At 40.3% G+C, this 25,664-nt stretch overlaps 1 protein-coding gene across 6 annotated transcripts; it reads right to left on the bottom strand.

The window, feature by feature from the left end:
* Positions 1 to 395: 395 nt before the first annotated feature.
* Positions 396 to 25,664, bottom strand: GAPVD1 (GTPase activating protein and VPS9 domains 1). Of its 6 annotated transcripts, XM_053474251.1 has the most exons (27): positions 25,584 to 25,664; positions 19,335 to 19,546; positions 17,783 to 18,626; positions 17,332 to 17,418; positions 15,822 to 15,956; positions 15,509 to 15,701; positions 14,304 to 14,384; positions 12,659 to 12,810; positions 12,238 to 12,367; positions 11,678 to 11,827; positions 10,877 to 11,050; positions 9,702 to 9,842; positions 9,429 to 9,563; positions 9,152 to 9,271; positions 8,800 to 8,883; positions 8,218 to 8,579; positions 7,569 to 7,656; positions 7,175 to 7,252; positions 6,818 to 6,940; positions 6,315 to 6,441; positions 4,770 to 4,879; positions 4,490 to 4,649; positions 3,751 to 3,938; positions 2,961 to 3,174; positions 2,541 to 2,613; positions 1,474 to 1,671; positions 396 to 1,331 (listed from the first exon to the last, which is right to left on the bottom strand). In XM_053474251.1, exons 2-27 carry the CDS (start codon positions 19,517 to 19,519, stop codon positions 1,191 to 1,193), a joined length of 4,473 nt encoding a protein of 1,490 aa, XP_053330226.1. In that variant the 5' UTR covers positions 19,520 to 19,546; positions 25,584 to 25,664; the 3' UTR covers positions 396 to 1,190. The 6 variants fall into 6 exon arrangements, with proteins under 6 accessions (XP_053330226.1, XP_053330225.1, XP_053330222.1 ...); XM_053474250.1 differs by lacking the exon at positions 14,304 to 14,384 and having other exon boundaries at positions 11,678 to 11,830; XM_053474247.1 differs by lacking the exon at positions 14,304 to 14,384 and having other exon boundaries at positions 9,429 to 9,560; positions 11,678 to 11,830; positions 25,584 to 25,643.

Here is a 25,664-nt window from a genome sequence, read left to right as displayed (position 1 = left end):
ATCCTACAAACTGTACCCTGGTAGATCCATGGTCTCCCAATGACCCGGTAACATTTATTGATAAAAGGTTCCCTATCCTCTTATAGCAAGGTTGTGAACTTGGCACCTACCCAGGATTGGGCAGGAGGAACAAAAACAAGGAGGGTAAGACGGTTTCCATACATTTCCAGCACTACCAGTAAAGGCAGAGCTATCTCCTTTGCATGCTACCAGGAATAACATGAGGGGAAGTGAAGCACAGTCCAGAATAGTTTTTACTTCATTGTTAAATAATATTAAGCATACACTTTATAAGATACCGAGTCACTTGTGGAATAACTTTCCAGTACAAGTAGTCCAGTGTTTAGGAAACCCTTTGAAAACTAAAAATCTAGTTAACGTCAAGTCAAAAGAAGCAAAGTCTGGGTCCTTCCATTAGGTAGAAATGGTTAAATATAATATTTCGTTATTTGGAACGATCAACAAGGGGAGAACATAAAATTTGGTTGTCTACTATTCCAAAAGAACATCATGATGCAAGTGCATAGGTATTCACATGTCCTAGGTAGGGGTGTGTTAGAGAATGGGTTTCTTTTTATTTATTTTTTTTTTCTAGCACTTTTCCTCAAAAGGAGATGTGTAACGTAAGGAAGTTTTACTTTACTAAGAGGTTAGTGTCCCTGTAGGATATTGTAACGAATCCCTACAACCTAGTCAACTAATTTATTTTCATTAAAATGTAACTATGTGAATCTTTTGTCAAAAAAATGTGGTCCCTGTTAATGCATTGAATATTCCACACAAACCCCCCCAAAAAAACACAAATTCCACACCTGCAAAATAAATGTAGTTTTCCCATTTAGTAAAGGTTTCATTTAAAATGATGCAGCATTGTAGAATAGAAAGGGAATTAAAGTTTTAGGTTGGTTCGGTACTAGAGGAAAAGAAAAAAAAAAAAAAAAAAAAAGGAAATAAAGATTTTCAAACAACAGCAAAATTAACGGAGAAGTTTAACCCTTTTCAAGCTAATGAAGCCTAAAATGTATCGCTGTTAATACACAGAAGGACCCCCCCACCCCATCAGCCAAAAAGTTAAACCACCCTCGCTATTTCTGTACAGTTATATTACAAGAGAGGGTCTTTGAGACAGACACTGAGAAGTGCATGAAACAGACCATTGCTAATCGGGTTCAAGATGTGGCTGATGAGCTTCACTTTCGGTCATCAATGGTTTTTATAAACTCGACAGCAGCAGTGAACTGCATCCACCAGTAGGACTCTTCTCCGCTTAGCCTGTTAGCATAAAAGTTGTTGATGTATTGCACAGTTGATAGGAGGCATGACGGGTTGGCCTGTAAAGTTAAACATAAGTCTATTTGTATTGAATAAATAATTAAGCAGGAACTTAACACCAAATTAGATTTATTGTGCTCCATTAACCCTAATCCGAAAAGCTTATTCTATAAAAAGTAAGAGATTTGTGGGTCTTTTTACCTTAATAAGGACAAACACCAGCACAGGCACAAAATCATCCGCTCCGGGAACAGAGTATTCATTGGCGAGACTCAGAAGGTTCATGATTGTGGAGCACATTCGCAGAATGCACTGCACCTTGTCCCGGGGGGTCTTGTAAGCACTGATGGTGCGGATTTCAGCCTGAGCAGATGGCCACGGAGCTTCCCTTAAATATACCTAGCGTAGAGAAACTGAAATGACTACACAGGGGAGTTTAAGACTTCTAGTACATATTAAGATGGTGGTCACCGCTACAGCAGACAGTCAGCTACACTCAGTTAAGGGGTCATGAAGTTAAAAGACCATTAAGGACTTGTCAGGTGGTTGTAGGGTTCAATCTGGAGCTTTCCAAATGTCTGAGACCTATTTTATAAATGGGAGAATTTTCTGCTTTAAGAAAAGCCATACGAAAAATAGGTTGGCTGAGTAAGGGTGCTCTGTGGCTACCCCTAAAGATAAGTGTGTTTATTGATGAGTACGGAAAGCATTATAAAGTATTGTAATATGCATTTGTTTGTATGAGACATTTGTGCGTCCCTTTCAGTGATCCCTGAAAATGGAAATGACAGACCCTATGCTGCTATCAGTTTAGGAGAACAAATAAATAGTTTAGTGTTGCAAGAAGCAATGGTTTATTTCTTAAGAAGTCAACCCTGGTAGAAAATCTTCAAGAAACAGGTCTCGTGGCATTAAAAAGGACAGTAAATCTGTGTGTTATAAAATCTAGGGTTTATGTGGGGATAATATCCAGACTGTGCATTGTGGAAATGTTACTGTTTAGGAAACCGAGTTGATTTACTAGGCTTGCTTTCTATAAATCAGCTTATCAGTCAGGTCACAGAGAGGCTGGAGAGACTTCATTTTTTTAAACAATAAGGCAAGTCAACCATAATGGTAACCCGAAGAACCACTCTGGACAAGGAAGGTAAACTTTCTGGTCTCGATGGTCTCAATCTCATGATCCCCTTAAACTGGATTTAAGGCATTTAAACACACTTTGGGTCATTACTTGGACAAGATTCACTTGGTCAGGTTTTTTTTTTTACCTCTGGAATCTGCAAGGCTCTGTGGTTGGCCGTCACAACTTTAGACAATCTTTGGATATGTTCATGCAGCACCCTAAAAATGAGGACAGTACATAGGTATATAACAAGAAACAAAACATAGAATACAAATGGGAAAGCTATATAAATACTATCTATGTCTATTCTATATAATCGTTCTATACTGATTTCACGTCCTGGTTCTTCTCTTTTTTCCTTCTCGGTTCTTTCCGACCTACATACTGACACCACCATTCATCATTTTACTCATATAAGACATTTAATACCTCTCCCCTTTAAAAGAATATGTCCTTTTTCCCATGGCTGTTCTCCTGTGTTATATATCACCCCCATGCTAAGCCTTTAATTACGTGAAGGGGGGTGGGAAATCACTGATATAAACCGGGTGCCCATTTAACTTACTGGTCACGCAATATATCTGCATCCTGATTGGGGTAAAAGGCCAGCTTGAATATGCGGTTCATGACACTGCGTTCAATGGCTATTTGAGCATCTTGTAGTTGTTCTTCGCTGGCATTTTGCCAAATCACATCTTGCGCCATTGCTCCATATAGCGACTGCAGAAACTCTTCCACCTGCGCCGTCTTATCATCAGCCGCTGTCAACTTTTGGAAATCTGGACAAAAATAATTTTTTTTTTTTGAGACAAAAAGTCGCTCAGCGCTCCAGTAGTTCAGTAAGGTATATTTAATTCAGCAACACGGGCAACGTTTCAACCTTACATTCTTTATGGAGCCATGACAGCCTTTGTAACAATCAATCAGTGCCAAGAAAGCACTCAATGCCTCAAATGCCCACATGGGTCTAACTGGAGGTGTTTGACCAAACATATCTCATGCACTGCAAATATCCGGGGTGGGTGGGGGTAAAGAAAATGTATATTGGAGGATTCTGCACGGCCATAACTAGTCCCTAACTATTTCTCTACGTCTGCAGACCTTTTTTGAAGGCATAGATTGTATTTGATCACAAGTTATAGCTCACTACTATACCCAGGACTTCTTAAGGGCAGTACAGAGTCGGTATATAAAAAATCCCAAAAAAGAAAACCAAAAGATTGTATTTGCTGTACCAACTGTCTATATAACCCAACCCATGGTAGCTGTAAATACATCCATTAAACAGTGTCTAATTAACTCATCATTCCCATTTTTATAAGAATTAGGGAAAATAAATCTCCTACTGAATTCACCTTGAATGAAATCCTGGATTTCTTTTTCCTTACTCTCCAGCAGAAGCCGGACACAGACAGTTGTGAAATATCTTGTGGAGACCTCCTTGTCTCGTAGAACTCTCTGCAACATACGTTCGAGGTGGGCCTGGGTGCCCTGCAGCCCTTGACGGGATCTTGTCAAGTACGCAATGTATGAAGCTCTCTTCCTAGAATAGTCAACAGAGGGTCATAAGCCACTGACAAATTCTTACTTCAGAATTATTAGATGAGGCTAATGGAGGAGGTAGGACTTTTTTTTCTAAATAAGGAGAGGTCTAACAAACAAAAAAAAAAACTGTCCCTTTAAGGTAAACACCTAATATATGTGTGACATAGAATGAAAGGACCAGTGTCATTAAACAGAAACCGGCCCTTTACTCAGCCTCTGGAGCCAATAGAAAGCAGTACTAACAGAATAAGTGTGTAGCCTGTTAATGGAAACTGCAATAATGAGATGAGTCCACCAGATGGGCCCAGAGCACCATCTATGAGATGTAACGGCATTCCTACAATACATGAAGCTGTCTAAAATGAAGTTGCCTTTACAGTAACTTATTTGAGGAAGAAAAGGCTTTTCCCAAAGTAACCCCTGCTCCGTATCACATGGCAATCCAATTCCCATTGTTCAAAGTTCCCAAAATTCCCAATACTGTCCCATGTACAGCGCTACAGAATTTGATGGCGCTATATAAAACAATAATAATAATAATCTTAAAACCTGTAATCTTCTGCAATCGATGCCAAGATCTTGCTGCAGGTGCGGCTGTCAAAGCGGCTCACGCAGCGCATGGTCTCCTGTAACTGAGCCATCAGGTTCTTGTCTTGAAGGTTTATAGCCTCTGCCAGTTGGACTTTTAGGAAGCACACAATTTCATTGTCTGCACGCAAAAATAAAATAAGTGAAGTCATGCACTCATCGTATCAGGTCTTCAACAGAGCAAACTATCTTTTCAGCTAAATGAGCCAACCCAGGACCAGAAAAAAAAAAAGTTACGTACCATCAGGGTCATTATGGTCTGGTAGGCCATTTCGAGTGGAGTGGGAAAGCACTGGGAAAGCCACAGAATCTGCAGAGCACAGAGCCATGCGCAGCTTCTTCTTTGCATCTCTGTAACAGGATACATTTTATGGAGATAAGAAATACAACACAAGGCAAACATATGTTTATACTTTGTGTGCAATGAAATCTAGATAATACGGTAACACTTTCTTCAGCTGATTGACTGAAAAACATATTCAGAGAACAAACCAGCAGCTAACACTGGAGGGTTCATCAGATACCTGAACATTAAGGCAAGACTTAATTAAAGACAGATTAAGCTTTCTAAATATGGCATCTAGTAACTGTACATATGTGGAGTGTTATATGTTCAGATCTCTCTAGACAACTCTATTCACTTTTATGCCATCTTTTTGTGCATGGCTTAACCAAACAACCGAAGGCTGGAGATCTTGGTCCCTAAACGATCGTTGTTGGGCCCTATATTTTACAAACTATGAGAAGGTCACTGTTTGGCTTCACATAAAGTCCGCTTTTGCAGCTTGTGATTTCTGAAACGTTTGTCTGGCAGCTTAAGTCTTTCAGAGAGCAGTCAAAACTTTCCAGGCAGCGAGGAAACAGAGCATTTTAAAATGGATAGTCCCATACAACCTCACCATGGAAGAATGCTTATTAAAGTACTTAATAAATAGTTTCATGCCCCGATTAGCTGTTTAAAGCAACCAGTCAGTGGCAGGAAAGTGCTCTGAAATGAGACACTCCCGGGACCCAAGCTGGGCTCGTCAATAGATGACTGGTGATGAATACACCATGCATGTAAAGGGACCACTCAGCAATCAAAAACATATGACATGTTTAGCCAAAGGCTTCTTCAGGAGTGATGCAGATATACCAGAGACCATTCTGAATGAGTCCTGAAGAAGCCTTTGGCAAAATGTGCTGTGTTTTGTGCTCATCAATTCATCAGGGTTGACGTATGGTCTACCGACTGACCCACAGTCCTGTGCTTTGTGGCTTGCAGATGCTGTGGATTGAAATGTCTCGGGAGTTCCTGGTGTTTTTTATTCAGCTTTTATACACATTTTATCCGGTAAGTGTGATTTAAATCCTTATAAAGCGTCAACTCTAGCAAATTTCTCTTTCACATTGGTTGAACTGACCCTGTATATTGCATATATATATATATATATATATATATATATATATATATATATATATATATATATATATATATATATATATATATATATATATATATTATATATGCATAGCAAGCGGACTTCGTTTAAATATAGGGCCAGCCAAGCTATTCTTGGTGCAGAAGCTTAATGTAAAGAGAACTCTGTTAAATTAAATTAAAATGAATTCTCCTAGCAACTTATCTATAGTAAATAAACATCAAATGGTCAAACAACATGGTTTTGATCTATGACTAAAGTAAATATTGTTAATATGATCTGTGGTCATTATTTGGGGATATATTTTACAGCCGACATGACGTGAAGATCCTAATAATTATACAATAACTTAAAATATATCTTACCTATAGGAGAAGGCAGATTCCTGACGATGAGCAGCTTGGCTAGCAGAATCCGGGAGGTCATCTGATGTCATGTTCTGTAGCGCATCATCCCGCGGAGAATCATGGAGGCTTTCACCATCAACCACATCTGCAAAATACAGGTAAGAGATTAATAGCAAGTCACAATCACAGAGCATTGAACTCTTCATTGGCTATCACAGACACATTATGCCTCCTTGGCATGTTTTCACCTCGCTAGACACAGTAGCCATTAGTTTAAGTCAGTGGTGCTTACATTATTCCTCTGAACTGTAAAACAATTGCGACTATTTGCTAGGAAAAAACGTAACACAAAAGTGCAAGACACACATGTCTTTTTACATTATGAGCACCAAGTACAAGGCTTCTAATCTCACATTAAAAAAAACAAGCTTTCCTCTGCAGCTAGAGATCTAATTTTTTTGCAAGGCATATTAGAGAAGTGATATATAGTAAAAGAATAAAAATTGTTCTTCTATCTCTACCTCCTCCCTCATAGGACACAGCGGCTCCATCGTTGGGGCTTGTTCTCTTCATGGCATTCCTGTACTTATCCAGAATGTCCTCGGCTGCCTGAGCATGGGAACCAAGTCTTGACGATGCATCATCTACAAGCACAAGAAAATGACTATTTGTAATAATTGTAGCAATGTTATTGTAGAGTAAAAAAAAGTTTGAGAACTATTGTAGTCTTACTATGTTAAATATTCAGCACTTTTAAAATAAATGTATGTAGGTAAAAAGTAAAGGATTAGATTGCTAAAGACAAAGGTGGGATTGTGTGCAAGAATGATTGTTTGGAGATACTGAAATAGTTCACGATTCCCATTCACTCTATGCACCTGAAATGGAAAATCTATCGATCCCCAGGTCCTCCTTCTCTTTGTCCTGTTTCTCCTTCTTTCTAAATGGAATTGGAGCTGAAAAAAAAAACAAAAAAAACGCATATATTGTATATTTAAAGATATATTTTTCAAGTTAATGAAGTGGATGGAATCAGCGCTATGGAATTTGATGGCGCTATATAAAACAATAAATAATAATAATAATAATAATAATAATAATGGAAGAGGTCGTCAGTGTTCTGCAATATTACTGAGAAAACCACACAAATATTTGTTTTTATAAGAAGAGTTTAAACACTTGAAATGCTCAAGCAGCTCGTTTACGGTGTTACTGTCCCTATTTAGATAATATTCAAAGACAAATCTAGAGAGTTGTTGCAACGGCGTTTACCTTTTGGCATTGCGGACGCAAACCGTTTCTTCCACCACGGTCTGTTGCGGTCTGATCGCTCATCATCACTGTCTTTCCTTTCGTCTGGCTGAAAGAACACACAAAATAGGATTCCAAAAATAAAGGTGGTCACCGACCGCAAATCCATGAGATCGCTGCTAGTAAAGACGGGGTTAATCCCATGTAACTATTTCAAAGACGTTAAACTTATTAGGGGGGCACAAAACGTCTCACGTCAGAGCGTAAAGTACAATGGATTTACTGCAGGATATTCACGCGAGGAATTAACATCCAGACATAAATGTATCTACCGTAAGGTTCCATGCTCTTCTGTTTTAAGTTACTAGTCAATACTAATCATCACACATTGATAGGTAACCTATTCACTAAAAATATGCAGCCAACACAGAAAATATGGTTCTCCTTTAATACTATAGTGATTTATGTGCTAAATACATGTTCTTAAAGTATGAAAACAAGGTTGGTGGCCGTCTGCTAAGCTCGGCTGCAAAGGGAAAATCGACGGCAGTTCTATTGCTGTTATACAATGAAATATGCATAACAAGCAGATTAGTACGGACACCATTATGGCATTTTTTTTTTAAACAATATTAGTCTGGTATTAATTAGATGAACACTAAACACACACCTCTCCCCTGGAGGAGTCTTTGCTTGGCGAGGAGGATGAAGACTGTGAAGCATTAATCACCGCAGATGATCCTAAGACAGGGTGACACGGAGGCAATTCTCTCTCTTCGTTCGCACCTCGCCGGACCCAGCCAGGGTCGCTCATGGGTCTCCTCATGGAGGCTGCAATATCAGAACTACGGCTGCGCACTAGCCTCTCCGGGCACGAATGCCTTTGTCTGTAGGCTTCCGAGTCAGTAGCAACGAAGATATGAGAGGCGAATGTGGGCAACCGGGCTTCGTTTCCACCTGCGGCACCTTCCATGATTGGAGGGTCAGGGGGTGGATGAGAAGGTCTAGCATAATGCAACTTGGGACGAACGACTGGAAGATTATAAAAAATAAAAAAAAATAAAAAACTGAAAAGTTTTGGCAAATAAAAATATTAAGAGCACTTTCTAAAAGACTTGTGCCTACAAAACAATCTGAAATCCATATTTTTTTTATTTATTTATTTTTAAAAAGGGGGTTTTGAGAACCGTCAGCTTATCATTTACACACAGAAATCAATGTCACAATTCCAGGTTTAATAATATAACTTTACCTTCTCCGGGTGCCGGAGCCAGGGGGTCAAACATGGCCAACAAAGACTCTGTCTGGGTAGGAGGGGATGTGATATGATGAGCTCCTAGAAGTAAGGTATAAGTTTTCAAATATGCTGCAACCTCTAAAAAATAATTCACTGTTCAAACCCCTATCCTTCCCTTCTGGTGAGGACAGAGTACTGGAGATCATTAAGCAAGCTCTAGGACTATATATAGAGATCGATCTTCCTGTACACAACTTACTTGCAAATTACACAAACGTTTATTAAATCTGTTAGGATGACAAGCACAACGTATTCTCTAATATCACCAACAAACCTTCTAATAAAGGTGACAAGAGTTAGCACTCACCGTGGACAGAGTCTTCTCCCTCAGGGCTCGTTACTGAATCTTTTCCCCCAAAATCTGAGCTGCACTCAGAACGCAGGTCCTCGATCTTATTAGGAATGTCTTCTGAAGTTGCACTAATGCCTAAAGAAGCATGAATAGTGATTACGGCTTCTAAACCAGATGTCTTATTAGAATTATATAGCGGTTAATGCAAGGAAAGCAGACCCCAAGTGCAAAAGAAAACAGAAGTCAGAGTGAAACAAGAAAAGTGAGAATATCCGGCACGTGACCATCTCACCTGACACAACGCTGAGCCCTGGGGTGCTAGGCCTGGAGCTGACCTCTCTCACCTCTGTGTCATCAGATGTGCTCCCCAACCCAGAACAGCTCTCCAACTCCTGTAGCCGCTCTTCCTGTTTCAAATCCGGTGCTTCTAAACAGAGAGCACCTGTGTGTCATGAAGAGACGTGACTATACCTATCCCGAGAGGGCATGCAGGGCTGTGAGGGTTTGGGAAAGCACCATTTGGGTCTAATCTGTCTCTCCGTTTTAGTTTAGGAGCGTGACTCACCCGAATCGCTAGGGAGAACCTCCACGCTCCATGCCTCGCTGGTGGTCTCGGAGATGGTGGACCCTGTGCAGGGGTCAAGCAGCAAAGAACCAGACCCAGGGAGGCAAAGCAGGCTACCCAACATATTCTCTGCTGCCGCACCTAAAGACAACAGTGGAAAACCGGGTGGATTACAGTTAAAAGCTACAGGGGTTATTCCAACATGTCATTTGTATTACCTTTTAACACCTCTGACACAGTCAGAACTCACTTAACATATGCACATTTCCACATGATCACTTTCACTATGGAGCTCTTCATTCTCCGTGTTCTCCAGCCATTAGCAATATCACTACACGAACACATCGTTCTCACACCGCACCAGCTAAATTTACCAGCTGCAGGCTTCATTTCAAACACCAGGAGGCAGCAGACAAAAGAGATAACCGTTTACCTTCAATGCTCATCTTACGATTTCCCACTGGTCTCTGCTTCATCTCTTCTGTTACAATACCAAATGTCGTTCTAACAACATTACAACGTTCTATACATAGCATACCACAACTCACACAAACACCTACGATCCTAAAAGAATCACCGCAAGTGGCCGTCCCGTCTGCAGAATAAAACAGTGAAAGCTTAATTCCTACTACTTGCAACCATAATCAAATCATTCAGCTATCCTGTTTGAAACATATGGAACAAATAGACTACTCCAGATGAAAATGTCAGCACCTGTCTGCTTACTAAACAATAAAAAAGGCCCTATCCTTCACTTTGTACAGTCATTTAGTGCTATCAACCTGCTCGACAACTGTGCTGCGTTGAAGGAAGATCAGCCATCTATCACTTTATGCTGGTGGGTGTCCATCAGAATATTCCCCAAATAAACAGTGACAGGTATTCAACCATAAAGAGTCAGAACATGGTTTTCATGTGTGTATAGATTAACCCCTTAAGGACAAAGCCCGTACTGTCCTTAAGGGGTTAAAAAAGAAAACTTTTTTGTAAGCATCATCCGACAAAATTTACGGTGTTTTGTAGCCACTTGGGGCAAGACTGAAGCAGCTGAAATAAAACAAACATATATAAAGACATGCCTACATGACCATGACCGGTGTTGACCTTTCATAGTCCCAATAGTATGCTTTGGTCATCTTATTATTCATACACTTCATCAACAATCCATCTGTCACCTGCAATTTCCTGCAGTCTGTCTTCATCAATGTTTGGGTCAAAGTCACTGCCAAGTACATCTGTGCTCCACGTCTCGCTAACGGTCTCGGAGATATCCCGGTCTTCGGTCAACCCCATCATGTCACGGATTTCAAACTTGCGCAGCTTGTCATCGAGGTTGTCTTGCGTGGTAGCTAGAGGATTAAGAAATAATCTTTCAGTTCTACTCTGGTATAACAGTACAAGCTGTAAAAAAGAAAAATTACAAGCAATAAGTGAGGCTTTGCAGAGATGAATACCTAGTTTTATGTAGCCGTCATTATCTAAGATTAAAAAAGTTACAATATTTTATTAGACATTTGATTTCTTTCATAACGTTATTTATTTTAATCACAAAAGACCATGACTCCAAAAGTGCAGATTATGAAAAAATATGCCAAGATCAAGAACGTTAAAAGGGAAAGTTTACTGTCTGATGCCCCAAGGGGGTTTTGATTTCACCATATGAGTACGTTGCCGGGAAGGACCAAGAAGATGAAGCCCTCCCTCTGCAGGCCTTTTGGTAGAAAATATCCCCCAAAGACCAGGGGATATGATGGCTGCCGTGGGCCACGTGAAGCACTGAACCTTGGGGCTTCAATGCGAAAAATGGTTGGAAAGTGCCGCTATTGAAATCAACCTCACCGCCCTTTAAATGATTTCAATGGCAGCACTTTCTAATCATTTAACATCAATAGATCAGCAATTAACGGAAGGGCGATATAATTGTTCTCCCTCTGCTTTGTTCTAACATTAGCAGAGCTGCAATAGTTCTACCTCACCTTGTTCGTGCTCCAACAGCTGCAAAGCCTCCACTCCGTTGCTGCCCGATGGTCCAGCTCCCAGCTCAGAAACGGACTCCCCTTCCAGATCCAGAGACGAAACCGAGTTGGAGCGGTTTGAGGGACCTGTTGAACACGGATTTTCCTCTTCTGCTTTAATAGCATTTCCAACCAAATTACAAAACATGTAATCATCTCAACAGTGAAGAGACGCAGAGCAGCTTGTCAAACAGAAACCATGATTTATAATGCGTGTTTAAGGGAATAAGGGCTCTGAATATGAAATTACCAATAAAATGTGTGAAGCAAATTATACTGCATCTTCAGACCCCATAGCTTATGTATGCACTACTACCCATCGTATATGTCTCTTGTGTTGTCAGTAAGGCATTTAAGTTGCCTGGTCCCGTCACCATATTAAAGCTACCAATAAACATGCAAATATTTATAACAAGGAAATTAACTCCTGACATGCCCCCCACTCCCCCCCCCCCAATAACCCTGTCTAACTAGTCCATTTTATTCTTGCCAGTGAACTATTCTTAAACCCAAACAGTCACCTTCTGAAATGCCTTCTAGATTATCACTGCAAAGGGAGAAACGCAGGGTCTTGTCCGGCTTCCCATGAAGCTTGGTGTCATCAACCGGTACATCCGTCTGGCCACCATCCACCAACTGCATATTCAGAACCTTTATGGAGAAGGATTTTAACAGGTGTCTAGTTAACTCGTTTTATTAACAATATCAGTTAAATGAGTAACTGAAGCAATAATCTACAGAATGTATTAATGAAAGAGTTCCTTAAGTCCAAAATGGAAGTCCTTTTCCCTGGAGATCCTTGGTGGCACCAACCAGATTACAAACCCTGCAGCTACAGTTTTTCCGCCTACCATTAAAAATGCATATGGAATTGCATAGGTAGTGGTTTTAACGCTAAGCATTGGTGTCTATGCATTTAAGAATGACGTAGGATGGATATACCTCATTCTCGGACATCATGCCCGGCGTCAACTGTGGACCTGTGCCCAGGGAGATGACCAGAACCTCCTCAGGCTGTCCTTGCGGGGTGACCTCTTGTGGGGATCCTTCATGCTCTGCTTCCATCAGACTGGTTTTACTCCTGCTGCGAGTAACTTTTTTTTAGGGAAAGAACAGATCTCAGTTAGTGGCTCGTAAAGGTGGAAAACAATGAGATGGAGAGGGTGATGAGCCTACAGACGGTAACAAACACGACAGGTTATCTCCACAAAGTAAAGCGGAGCAAACTTATCCTTGTGTGAAAAATATACAGTGCTGTATACATAAGTGTAGGTTAACAGTGACAAAACTTTATATTTATCGCTCCAATAAACTTCCTTTACCTGGACTGGGAGGTTGCAATTGTTGTCAGTGATAGAATAGTTTAAGTGATTTCCCTGGCCAGACGCTACATTGAGCAGGCAAGGCTAATGAAGTCCGTTGCTCTATACATTTTCATTAGTTATGAACATCTGGTTTGGCTGAGCTATTTCATTGATTACCACAAGGCAGTATGATAAGGAGTCAGGGTGTTTGTCTAGCCGTCTGAAAACATTATACAAAAACTAGTAATGTAAAAAAAAAAAAATTAAAAAAAATACGGAGATCCCATTTGACAGTAGATTCTCCCCATTCTCCTATAAGCGGATATATATGAGGATGTATCTATCTGATCAGCTCATTTTATTAATGATACACACTGTAAAAGTGTCACTTATATACAATAACAAAAAACACAAATAACCATTTCAATTACATACAAATAAACCAAAAATGAGTACATGCAGATGGAGAAGTATGGGTCTTCATTAAAACCACGACTAGTTGAGTAGTGAATAGTTGCCAGTTGTTGGTGAATAGCGAGTGGCCAAAGCTTGATAGATATTTCTGCGCAGTATTGATAAAATAAATATTACTTGATGTATTTTATGTATTTATTATAAGGAGCTTAATATGTTATTTTCGGTCACAGGAGTTGCGGTGAGCAGTGGGCATGACACTGGATCTGCAAAGGCTAGCGCTAGCCACCGGGCTCCTGAGACCGAAAAACAACATTGTCTCAAATAACTCAAAACACCCAATTATGATTAAGGCAGGTAATGCAGCGCATGTAAGTATACTCGCTAAAAATTGCTCTGTGTATGTTTTATGCAAACAGACATCCAAAAAAGGGGCAGATTTTTTACAAAAAGTGGCACAATCTAAAATATATTGACCGATGCAAACCAACGCTTACTCAGACCTGACATACAAACTACAGGCTTTTATTTTTGTATATTACTGTTATTTTACCCAAACATTTGGTATATGAGAGTTTAGATGACGTTGTAATCGGAGTATAATATTCTTTGTGTTAGAGGGCATGATGGTTTCAAATAAGTTGCCGACATCATTTGTTGAACTATAATGGCGGTAAGATATAAAGGAACACTTTGAAAACCTTGAAATAACTATTTCCCTGTAACGGCAGTCTTTAGGTCAACAAAAGGTGTGTATTTATGTTGCGTAGGTTCTGATGGACTTATGACATCATCATTTTAAACTAGAGTGCGTTCTTTTCTATCAAGCTTGGTCACCACACATGAGCGAAGCGTGTCTAGTTACCCACCAAACGGGGTCACGAGGTTTATGTGGGTGGTGATATTCGAGGCGGACGTGTCCCAAAGTGTCATGGCCACCAGCTGCTGCCCTGGGGGGATTGGTTTATCCCAGCGCAGAGAGAGAGTAGAGTCAGATCATTCATACAGCAATACTACATATTGGGGAAGAATTTCTGAAAAGCTAGGGGGCAACCATATACTTGTGATACGAGCCGGCGGGAACCGGAGATAACACTTCATATTAATCTATACAGGTTTTCTAAGGCCCTGGGTACAGAATTTAAAGAAGCAGAAGGGAGGTAAAAAGGTAATCATCCTAAATCTTCCTGGTGTTAATGATGACCTCTGCCATTTCCGCTTTCCTGTACAGAACAGATACAGTTTGTTCTATTAATTTCCGCCCAAGAAATTAAAAACGCTTATTTCAGAAGACTGCGAATTCAACATTCTTACCAATACCACAATAAGGAAAGAAAAGCAGACTAAATATCTTCTGATTTAGGATAGCTGAACACTTTGCTCTTTAAATACAAATTACTAGTTTAAAAAAAAAATTACGCAGACGTGAGAATTTGGTTATTTATACATTTTAAGTGGTTCTTTTACCAAGAACAAACATTCATCGGCAACAATTTCCTGACTTTCCTGCGTAGAAGGGATATCCCAGCATTCTCCTTCCTGATTGGCTGCTTATTTAACAGGAATTAACGTAGTTACTTGAAATTGCTTTATAACCAGTACAGAAACAGGAAGTGACAACGATACCCGAGAGGAAACAGATTCACAGCAGTTACACAGCCATCTTTTAATACAAATATCTGCTATATGGACGGCTGGGAGAATATCGCAACGTACATGAATGTTTATGTTGCGTTGGTTCTGCCCAAATGTATTCTGATGACAGAACCAGCCTAGAATGCCAATCCAAATAAACAGATTTTGATGAATTCTGTTATTCGATACATTTTTACAACAACAATGCATTGATCAATCACTGAGGATAACACGGCAGCCATCATAAAGACATCCAATGTGTAGCTATATGCATCTGACAGATACGTTTAACATGGATAATGCAACCAATCGCAGAGCTCCATACTAAAACCGCATGGATGACATCAACACTCCCAAAATGCATTGCCCCATTTTCAATGAACAAATCCAGGTCCCCTTTACATGTGTAAGTAAATAACGCCAAGAGAGAATTTCTTACCTATAGGCAGCCTGTTCTTCCTACAGGCGGGCGTCGTAGCGGGGGAGAGCTGTGGAGTGCTGTAGGGGGTGTTGTCATGGTTACTACTCTTCCCTGGCTTAGCCTGAGGAACCGTGGCCAAGAGGTTTTCCAGCGCCATCTTGTCCTCCTCACGTAACTGGTCACTGGATACGATGCCGCGCAAGAAACCCAGCTAAAAGCAACGATAGATCTCATTACCGCTAATGGCTCATTGGATTGTAAGCAGAGACACAGGATAATAATAATATCCAGCACCGAAAAGCTACCGAGCTGTACAACGCGGGGCACTTACCAGATTAGAGAGTTGGCTGTAGGTCATATAGACAACGGTGCGACTCAATCCTTCTAAAAGGTTTACAGACGACATAGGAGGGGTTTCAACAGCACGACCCCCAATTACCACATCCAGGAAAGCAGCGACACAGCTCTGTAGAAAACGGGGCAAAATTGTGTTAAATGTAAATGCTGCAGTATATGTAATCTTATAGACATCCTATAGTTTGTGTTAACTCTGCCAATTGCGCTGAAATGTAGCAGCAAAATGTATTTTTGTCTGGCTCTGAAGAACTGCCCTTTGGAATTCCGGCACACACAGCTCTAAACACACCGTAAATACAATTACCCAGAGAAAGCAACCTTGGACATAATACACAGGATAAAGGGAAGAACGGTTTCAGACCCCTCTCCTATCAGTATCCAATAGGAGGGTGTTCAGAGGGGTAACAATGTGACATGACATGACATCATACTAACAAAGGTAAATCCCTCTATTAGGAGGGAACACTCCCTGTCCCAAACACCATGGGCCCAAAAAAAAACAAAAAAAAAAAAAAAACAGTACTGGTAATTAAAAAAAAAAGGTTTAGATGCCAATACCCCTTTAAAAATATGTTTTATGCAATACTGTAGTCTGGGAGAAACCCAGCATGGAACCACTTCAAAGTATGAATAGATATGGAGTGAATGCATGAAAGCCAGTAAATGATAAACCAAGCCAATAAACACAAGTCCTGTTTAAGAAAAGAATAGTGATGAGTTCAACAAGATGACAGCAATTATTTCTTTACTGGCCAACAAACTTTTGGGCAAGGAGATAAAACGTAAGGAGTCTGTATGTTAGGAAGCAAACATTAAATGGTTTTGTGTAACACTGACTGATGAGTACACTGATCTATTTAAAGTCTTTGTATTCAAGGGTTACGGACACATTGCATACAAAGAGAGATCAGTTTTTGTGCTTGTTCATCAATACCGCTCCTATGTCACAATCACCGTAAGACATGGAGAAAGCGAGACCGAGCGCTGGTGACTAATTAGTAAATGAGTGTGACGCACAGTGGTTAAAAACACAAACGCTCCATGCCATCATGGCGGATTTAACGGGAAAATCACGACAACAGCATTCAAGTCATCAGTGTTGCAAATAGGTTAAGATACCAATTGAGTAATTAAAATATCTATGATGTAAGAAGGACTGGCACAGGTTTATGAAACAATTAGTTTAAACAAAAAATAAAAAAAATTCCCCACATTGTAGTAAGTTTCATGTATCATGTGTTTGATGACATCACACTGAATGGGTTAAATACTACATATTTGGTAAAAGGAGAACCAATGTTCTCAGGACACATCGTGGACAGACAAGCTACAAAAGACCAAAAATATATTAAGTTTGATGGGACGGGACTATATGCAGTGGGGTTATTTTTGATGGTATAGGTTATACCCAACAATGACATTTTGTTAAAGTAATTGTAGCTCACTGGATCCAAAGCAAAATAAAGCATTGCCAGGAGACTTACTTTATCAAATTTACTGAGGTTGCTCTTGTTTCGGGAATCCACTTCTTCAAATCCCATCAGTGCCAACTGCTGCAAGAGACGGCCAACCTAACGCAAAGAAACAGGGTCATTTATCTGTTCAAATGAAACAATTCCCACTTTCCAACAAAAAACCTTCATTGTGTAGAAGAAAATATATATAAGTCTTAAGATACATATAACATTTGATCAGCAATAAGAAAGGAGCAATTAACATGTGACAGACTGTCACGTTTTAAAAAGAGGGGGGACATTGCTACATTGAATCAAATGGTGGCTTAAGGTATCCAAAGTTAACCCAGACGGTAACCCATACTATGAGGTGCCAAAGCACAACTGGGTCAGTCAGGGTGGTTTGCATTTTGAATGATGGAATACAGGTGGGTATGATATACATTTTGGGAGAAGGTTTTCTACATAACAGACTTCCTACCTGCATGAGATTGAAGCGTGCCACTTCATTTATGGGGGCATCCGAGATAATCCCATACTGCTCCGGATTGACAATTGCTGGGCAAATTAAACAGGCCAGTAGAAGGTCAGTGCACATGGACCTCACCTCGCCAACCTGTAGACCCTCAACACACGACAAAGTCTTGAACATTTGGGAAACAATCCAGCGCAGGCTGTGAGGGAAGCAATATGTGTTCTGCTTTAGGTATCCTATGAATTTGTTCACCAGTGTCACCAGCTTGGCTTCGTTAGATTCCACCATCTCCTGCACCTTCCGTTTGAAACGATCACTACCCTTCTCCCCAAACAGCTTCTCCTGCTGAGCTGGAGAAAAGCGCTCAGTTACCTTACTTGGGTCAGTTTCTAGGTGATCCTCATCCTCTACTAATAATTGCATGATGGGTTCATGTAAGGTTGCAGTGAGAAAGAGCTTTGCAGAAAAGAGTCCCTCAGAAAATAGTTTAAAGAGGATGCTAAATGCACAAGTCCCTTTGCGGAGCAACCTTCGTGGGTTATCACTCTCCTTCAGTTCAAACTCAATGAGATAACGGAGAACCTGCAGTAAGTAACTCTCATCCTCCTGCATGATACAGTTCCCATACAGAGAGGTGAAGACAGTAAGGATGACACTTTGGGCATTTTCCTGGTTGACTTTCTCTCCTGCTACAAGACAAGATGCAATAAGCCGGGGGTTTTCCCGCAGACGATTAAGGAACTCCCCGTATGAGGTCTCCTGGAAGCCCAGCTGCTTGTAGCCATCCACAAACTGCGTGTCCTCCAGAACCTTGGCATGCTGGCAGCACTCGGCCGGAGATGCTTCCGCACTAAAACAAAAAACAAATGCAACAAATATTACAATAAAAGATTTCAAAAGGACCTAAACCAGAGCTGCTGATCCCATCTCTGAAAAAGATTAAAAGGCAGGATAAAAACGCAAACAGAAGATAATTTGCATCAAAATTTCTCTATATGACACGAATTTTATTAATGTAAAAGTACCTATGAGCATTTTGCTGTTCCAGTCACAATCGTGCAGAATTGCGTTACAATTATGTTGCAGAAAGCTGATGGGTTTCAGAAAAGATGCTTTAAATATATAAAGTTTCTATAATAAAGATATTGAGCTAATAAATGTCACAGCCGATAAAAGAAGGCTGATAATCAGTTTTTCTGTTGGGAATTAGATGTAGTGTGACCGATTGGGTATTAATTGCTGGTATTAAATAATTCCTTCAACCTCTAGTCTTTATCAATCAGTTAAAAACCTTAAAGTGTTTCAAAACAATTCAGGATTGTTACAGAAACAGAAATAACAAGATGACACTTGTTGGCACATTCAGGAAGGCTGACGGAACTTTGAATAAAAAGAAAAGAAACATATTCTACAAAAGTGGTGAAGTAAGTGATCCCTACTTAGAACATCACACAATTAAAAAGCACTAATATGTGCGTCATGATTTATCATGATTTTATTGATTACAAGCTACAGGAAGAAGCCATATGAATATTTTGGTCCCCCCCCTTATGACTACCTTGTTAGGATGAGCCTGTCCAAATTTATTCTTTGCTGCTTGGATATCCATGAGGTTCGGTAGAGTTTCTCTGCTGTTTTCAACACATCAGCGTTCAATTTCTGGAGGAGCTGCTTCTCTGAATTCACGTAGAGGCGTTCCTGCTTGAGATGGTGCGCAAGCGTGTGGATATCCGGCTTCACCATCTTGAGACACAAGGAGAGCCGCCAGACCTTTAGAAAAAAAATAATTGGCCATTAACAAATCATTTTGAAAAGAATTAAATGTTAAAAACATATTCAGCAACTAAGTCTAGGTTCCAGGGCCAAGAATCCCTCTGCGATTTAATCACCAAACCATTGGGCTGCAACCTCATCAACGACCAAACACACAGCACCAGGCATCTCGCAGGTTGACCTCCTTGGCCAAGCCATGGCTAAAGTTGAGGTGGTTTACTCAGGGAAGTGAGTGCATTATGAGAGGACAATGCCAATAAGATGCTGCTTCTTCAAGACAGGCTGGGTAAGCCTTGTATAATACGGTATATTCTTCATTTTGTGAGATTTCATCAGTGATTAAACTACGCATTACTCATGGTCAACTCAGACCTTCCCAAAGAAGAACACTACCAGGACTGGCTCTCAGTAATGCATCGAGAAGTCAGTGAGTTGAAATGCTTCAGTTTACTGCAATTTTATATTTCAATAATAAAATATTTAAATCAAGAAATCGCAAGCTGACTTCACCGATCCATTTGCAGGAGCCGAGTCCACGCAAGATGCACCTGACTATTTGGTTTCGGATGCTTAATATGCTACACCAGGGCTGCAAATAGGCAACTCTCGATTCATTCAACCACTTGTTTTTAGACCTTTCAGACCGTTTCCCCTTAAGTTATCAGCAGTTGCAGGGTTAACACTTGCCGCGTAAGGGAATTTGTAAGGACTACAAATGCTTGCTTTTGCTCAGAACAGAGACGTCTTTGTCAGAGATTTGCTGTGTTTCAGCTGAAAATCACAGGGATTGCTTCCTCTGAAGCAGTCGGTCAAATAAGTTGCAATTTCTTACGACTATAGCAAAAACCGAACACATTGCGTCAGTGGGCCAATTGATTTTTTGGAAAGCTTTTTGTTGTTCCTCTAAAAACAATTCCCCATGAAACTCATGACAAATGTGAAAGTCATCTAAGACATGTAGACATTAGGGCCTCCCTGATACAGACAATCGATCGTGATTACGCTATAGCAAAAAAATATAAATAAAAGGAGAAACACTAAAAAAATTATTTTCAATATCACATCCTGATTTATGTCCATGCACTTCAATAAGTACGCATTAATCTCAGAACAAAAACCATTTTATCTAGATGATGGCTTGGAGCCGATACACCTTCCCTCCAAGGTATGAGGCATTTCTCGACACGTTCAGTGAATGTTTTTGTGGTGCGACATGAGAGAGAACGCTATGGAGTGTATTCATTAAAGAGGTAGTCTACAGATGAGTAACATTTTTAGGTCACTTTATTGTAAAATTATCTAAAATCCAGGAAGCTTCTTTAAGAAGGGCTGAGCTGCTTTCAGTGCTGGCCTATATGACAGCGCCAGGGGAGGTCTAACAACATGTCCATGATATCAACGGCAACGCTCTCCTGCCAGTGGTCTCACCAATAAACGTATTATTACGTTACATCAGCTCACTTGGTTCCCTCTTTCTAAAGTAAGGTACATTAAAAACGTTCAACAATCCTGTAAAATCCCAGTTTACTAAGAAGTCACACGGTGCTGCTCCCAGGAACATGCATACTGGTGGTTGGCCATCAAGTATTTCTTGGATGGGTGAGCTTTTCCCTCTATCTTTCATAAAGTAAATAGGTCTACAGTTGACCACCGCATTAGAAAAATAATAGCACTGCGTGTCCTACAGACACCAATCCACAAACCGAGGCACCTTCCAAACAACCAGGTACTGAACAAGAGTCTGAAAGCAGGGTGGACGATATATTGGTAAGTAGAATAGAAAAGGCGCATGTAGCACACACCCAGATAGACGAGGGGTTAAAATACGCTGCATTTCCACAACAACTCTATACACGCTGTAACATGTTGAAGAGTTGACAGACATCCCTGCATAGACACTGGCCTGTTTGTGAACACCCTGCAATTTTGGCAACCGGCGATGAAACTCTACACGTCCCGCATCAGACTCGGAGACGCACTGAGCCACAAACTCCCGGAGCTTGGACTGAGCCCCAGTCACGTCGGAGAGGCCTGGTGCTAATTCAGCGCAAAATGTCGCCTATTAGTTCACATTCTTCCATGTGAACGGGTTTCTTTCGGGCTTTTAGGGTAGGAGATGACATCTAAAGGGGAACTGCTGCCGTCACAGTCTTTGGCAGCGTTTTACAGCTTATTTAAAGTTCTATACATTACGTGCTATTCGATTCAAAATTGTTTGAGTCGTCTGTCGGCTTATAAGGTAATTCAACTTGAAACTACCTGACTTTTAGTGAACAGAAAAGTTGGTCTTCCAACTGGCCTAGTCAATCGTTGTCAAGTATTGGGTCGATCGGCTGTGACATTCAGCTCTACCAGCAAAGCCGCACTCGACTATCTTCAAGAAAAATTGAGTTAAAGCACTTTCCCAACTTTAATCAAATGGTGAATACACATAACAGAGAGGTTGTTTGTGAACAAGCTGATTTCAGACGCTAGTCAGAGTTTGAAGTGTGCCAAGGTCACTCAACGCAAGGAAAATCATAGTCTGCTGGCACTAAGTGACTTCAAGAATGAAGCAAGAACAAAGCAGAAGACGACATTAGGGTGTATTCACATAACACATTGACTTATCTATGCATTATAAAGGCCTACGCCTGCAGTATGCACTGTCAAGGTAACTGAGCCACTTCTGCATAGCACTTTGTGCCACTTTCTACGGTGGCCTCTAGGAGCCATATTTTCCTATTAAAGGACACTAACTCCTGAGGTATGCTTTTGTGTTCATTGTATGTGGCAGACTTGTCTGCTTCCCCTGGAACGGCACATCAGCAAAATCACATCATAGTTAAAAGTACAAATTTCAACTCGTATGATCTGGACATTTTTCACAAAACATGTTGCAGAGAAAGAGGCCAAAAGCATTGCGGAGTTTCGAGGTAAGTAGACTAAAATGTATCACTAAAATATTAATAAAACGGGTTAGCTATAACACACATATTTTTAAAAAGCTTTAAATCCACAAGGTTACCTTTTCCTGTTACATTTATATGTACACAATGAAAGAGATAATCAAGTTCCCCTTGACCAGGGAATCCAGTAACATGAATCCTCATTGGAGGAAATGACAGAGAAGTGTGCTGGTGAGGATTCATTAAACCAATTAGCCAACCCTCAATTCTGCATTCATAAACCTAATATCTAAGCCTGTTGGGCACGAGCTGTTCCATTCTTCACATTCTCATCACATTGTGTTCATGTAAACAACAAGCATGGCAGGATAAGCCATATCAAAGGGTCCTGCAGCCACCCAGAGGCCGGACAAGTTGCCTGTCCTCGGCACTGAGCAGATGGGCGGTGGATCACGTGTACCTCTGCCCACGCAGAAGCATAGCGAGACGTACCTTGTTCTGCTGAAAGACAGGCATTAGTGAAGCAAGCACTTTCTGCTTCACGGACTTGTGAAAAGAAAAATAAGCATAACGGCCCCTTTAAGGTCTGTCTGTCTTTTAAATGCAGCCAACGTATAAACATTTTGTTACAGCTCTCAGTTCCTTAAATACACCTTCTGGGATGACTGGACCGGTCTAAAAACGTTTTCACGGCATCTTCATATTTTAGGGCTCAAGAACAGTATAAGATATCTTTAATAACAGACTTCAAGCAGGTAGCAGTAAAACTAATCAGAGGTTATGCATAAATAGCGATTCTGGTGCAAAGTTTGAAAAGTGGTCTTCTCATTATATCACTATAGCAACCAATGGCATGGTCCAGCCAGCAGTTGCCTGTTGGTTTCTACGGTTGTAAGACCAGTATAGAATCACTTTGTATAGATGACATCCATAATGTTTGGGGTACAGTGCTTCTCGGGTTCAGCAGAGGCAGCCACGGGAGGAAAATGAGACAAATATCTCCTGTTCTATCTCCAGTAACTAAAGAGCGTGTGCTCTAAATTATATTTACAGGACAGACATAATGTCTATCTAAGATGAGACCAATGATTTAGGATTAAGTCTTTACAGTGGCTAAAAATATGGCGGAGTAGAATGAATGGCTCTTATCTGCCTTCCTGTTTCTATTAAATACTTTCTTAAATTTTTCTATAATATTATGGAATAATAAAGTGCTATTATTGTATAATAAAGTGTAACATAATAATAGTAAATAATATTAATAATAAAAATAATAATGAATTCAATATGGAGAGATAGTGGCGTGGAGAAGTCAGTGGCGTGAAGATCTCCAGAGCGGGAAGGCCGGTGATGTCTTTCAGGTTGCGGATATCACGAGGAAAGATTGTTTGCTTCCCTAAATGGGTGGGTTTTTAGCGGGTATATTTTATTTTGCCATTAAAAACCGATCCACCGATCCACCAGACACAATTTCCGCCATACCGTAATAGAAACCGAGCATTTGACAACAGATAAGAACCATTCGGCCATCTAGTCTGCCCATTTTCCTCATGTAAGGACTTAGATCTTAAATCAGTGCTTTGTCTTTACTTAGATTCAGAAGCTTTATGCCTATTCCATTCACATTTAAATTCTCTCAGTCTATTAGCATCTACCACTACTGCAGGGAGGCTGTTCCATTCATCTACCTCTTTCAGCAAAATAAAACTTCCTTATATTTACCCAAGCGTCTGATCTTAGATTATAACCTCTTGTCCCAACATTTCTACTCCTTTGAAAGAAACTTCCCTCCTGTGCTTTGTTAAAACCCTTTAATTATTTCAACATTCCTATCACATCTCCCCTCTCTCCTCTAAGCTACCGGAGGAAACGGCTACAATATCTGCTGGCACGCTACAAAAAAAGAATAAACTTATAGGTCTAAACACATATATTTGTTTAAATTTATGATATACAAAAAAGTATCTTTGTATCCTAGAAATGGGTACATGAGTTTCTCTATCGGTTAACAAGTCCACCCCACCTTGCTGGATACATGTAACATAAAAAAATACATTTAACATAATCAGACCGACAAATAAAGAGAAGTACAATGTCACTTCCAGAAGCCATAATAAAAAATAGAGTGGACTAGAGTCTAAAATATATATATTTATAACTACTTATACTAAAAAGTACTACACCGTACTATTTCAACTGTAGCTCATTATGTTTACATATGGAAGTCATTATTTCCAACTCATTATTATTATTATTATAACAACAACAAACAGGGTCTTCTCCCCTAATGTATCGGTTTGACTTAGACTCTCAATTCTAGTCTTGTCAGACCCCTTGAAATTGTTGGCACTATATACATAAAAGAGAATAATAATAATAATATGATCTACTCAATGTATAGAAGGTTTTTAGAGACTAGAACAGAATACATTTGAGGCACCATAAATAAAAAATAAAAATAAATGACATATGCTATAAACAGGTGCTCTCTGGACATGACTGATTCTGTTGATTGTAAGCTTTGTGACCCAGGCCTCCATACCCTTAGTATGCACTGTGGGACATTCTGTTCAGATTGCGGGCGCTACATAAAAATTAGTTTATTAAAATAATATGAAGAAGACTGTTTCTTTAAACAGAATCCCTATTTCATGTCAGAAGGGCCAGAATAGACTCTCTGAGCCTCCATGTCTGAAACACTGATATGACTTGATTAGCATATGAAGATGGGCCATACAGAGCCGATCATTGCCGTACAATGGGGTATATAAACGTCCCAAAGCCTCTGGGGGTAATATTTCCAAACACAATGTACGATCTAATGTGCCTTTAGACATTTAACTCTATGAAAGGACATGCTACATGTGGGCTGCGGGGAGTGCTGCAGAATCACAACTCCTATGATGCTCAGCTAGTCAAGAGCCTGGCTAATCAAGATATTTTAAGTTTAAGAACAACAAGAAGGCGACATGTTTCCCACCTCTGTTACATGCACATTCACCTGAACCCCTTAGAATAACATTATGCCTCATCCTGACGTTATATGTGCCATCCAAGCACCTCCTAAAACACAGGGACTCTCCGAAGTCCGGTTACCCCACAACGAACCCTTCCGCATTCCCCTTCCGCATTCCCCTTGTGCTTACACGGTTCTCTACGGCACGGTCTCCGCCCTCCGGTGCTGCCGGAATCCTTGTCAGCCGCAGCCTCCCAGAAACTAAGGTCCG

This window comes from Spea bombifrons, chromosome 8 (genome assembly GCF_027358695.1).
Source record: "Spea bombifrons isolate aSpeBom1 chromosome 8, aSpeBom1.2.pri, whole genome shotgun sequence".
In the NCBI taxonomy this organism is placed as follows: domain Eukaryota; kingdom Metazoa; phylum Chordata; class Amphibia; order Anura; family Pelobatidae; genus Spea; species Spea bombifrons.
Note: the sequence above shows the minus strand (reverse complement) of the source record. Positions and strands in the feature narration are given on the sequence as shown.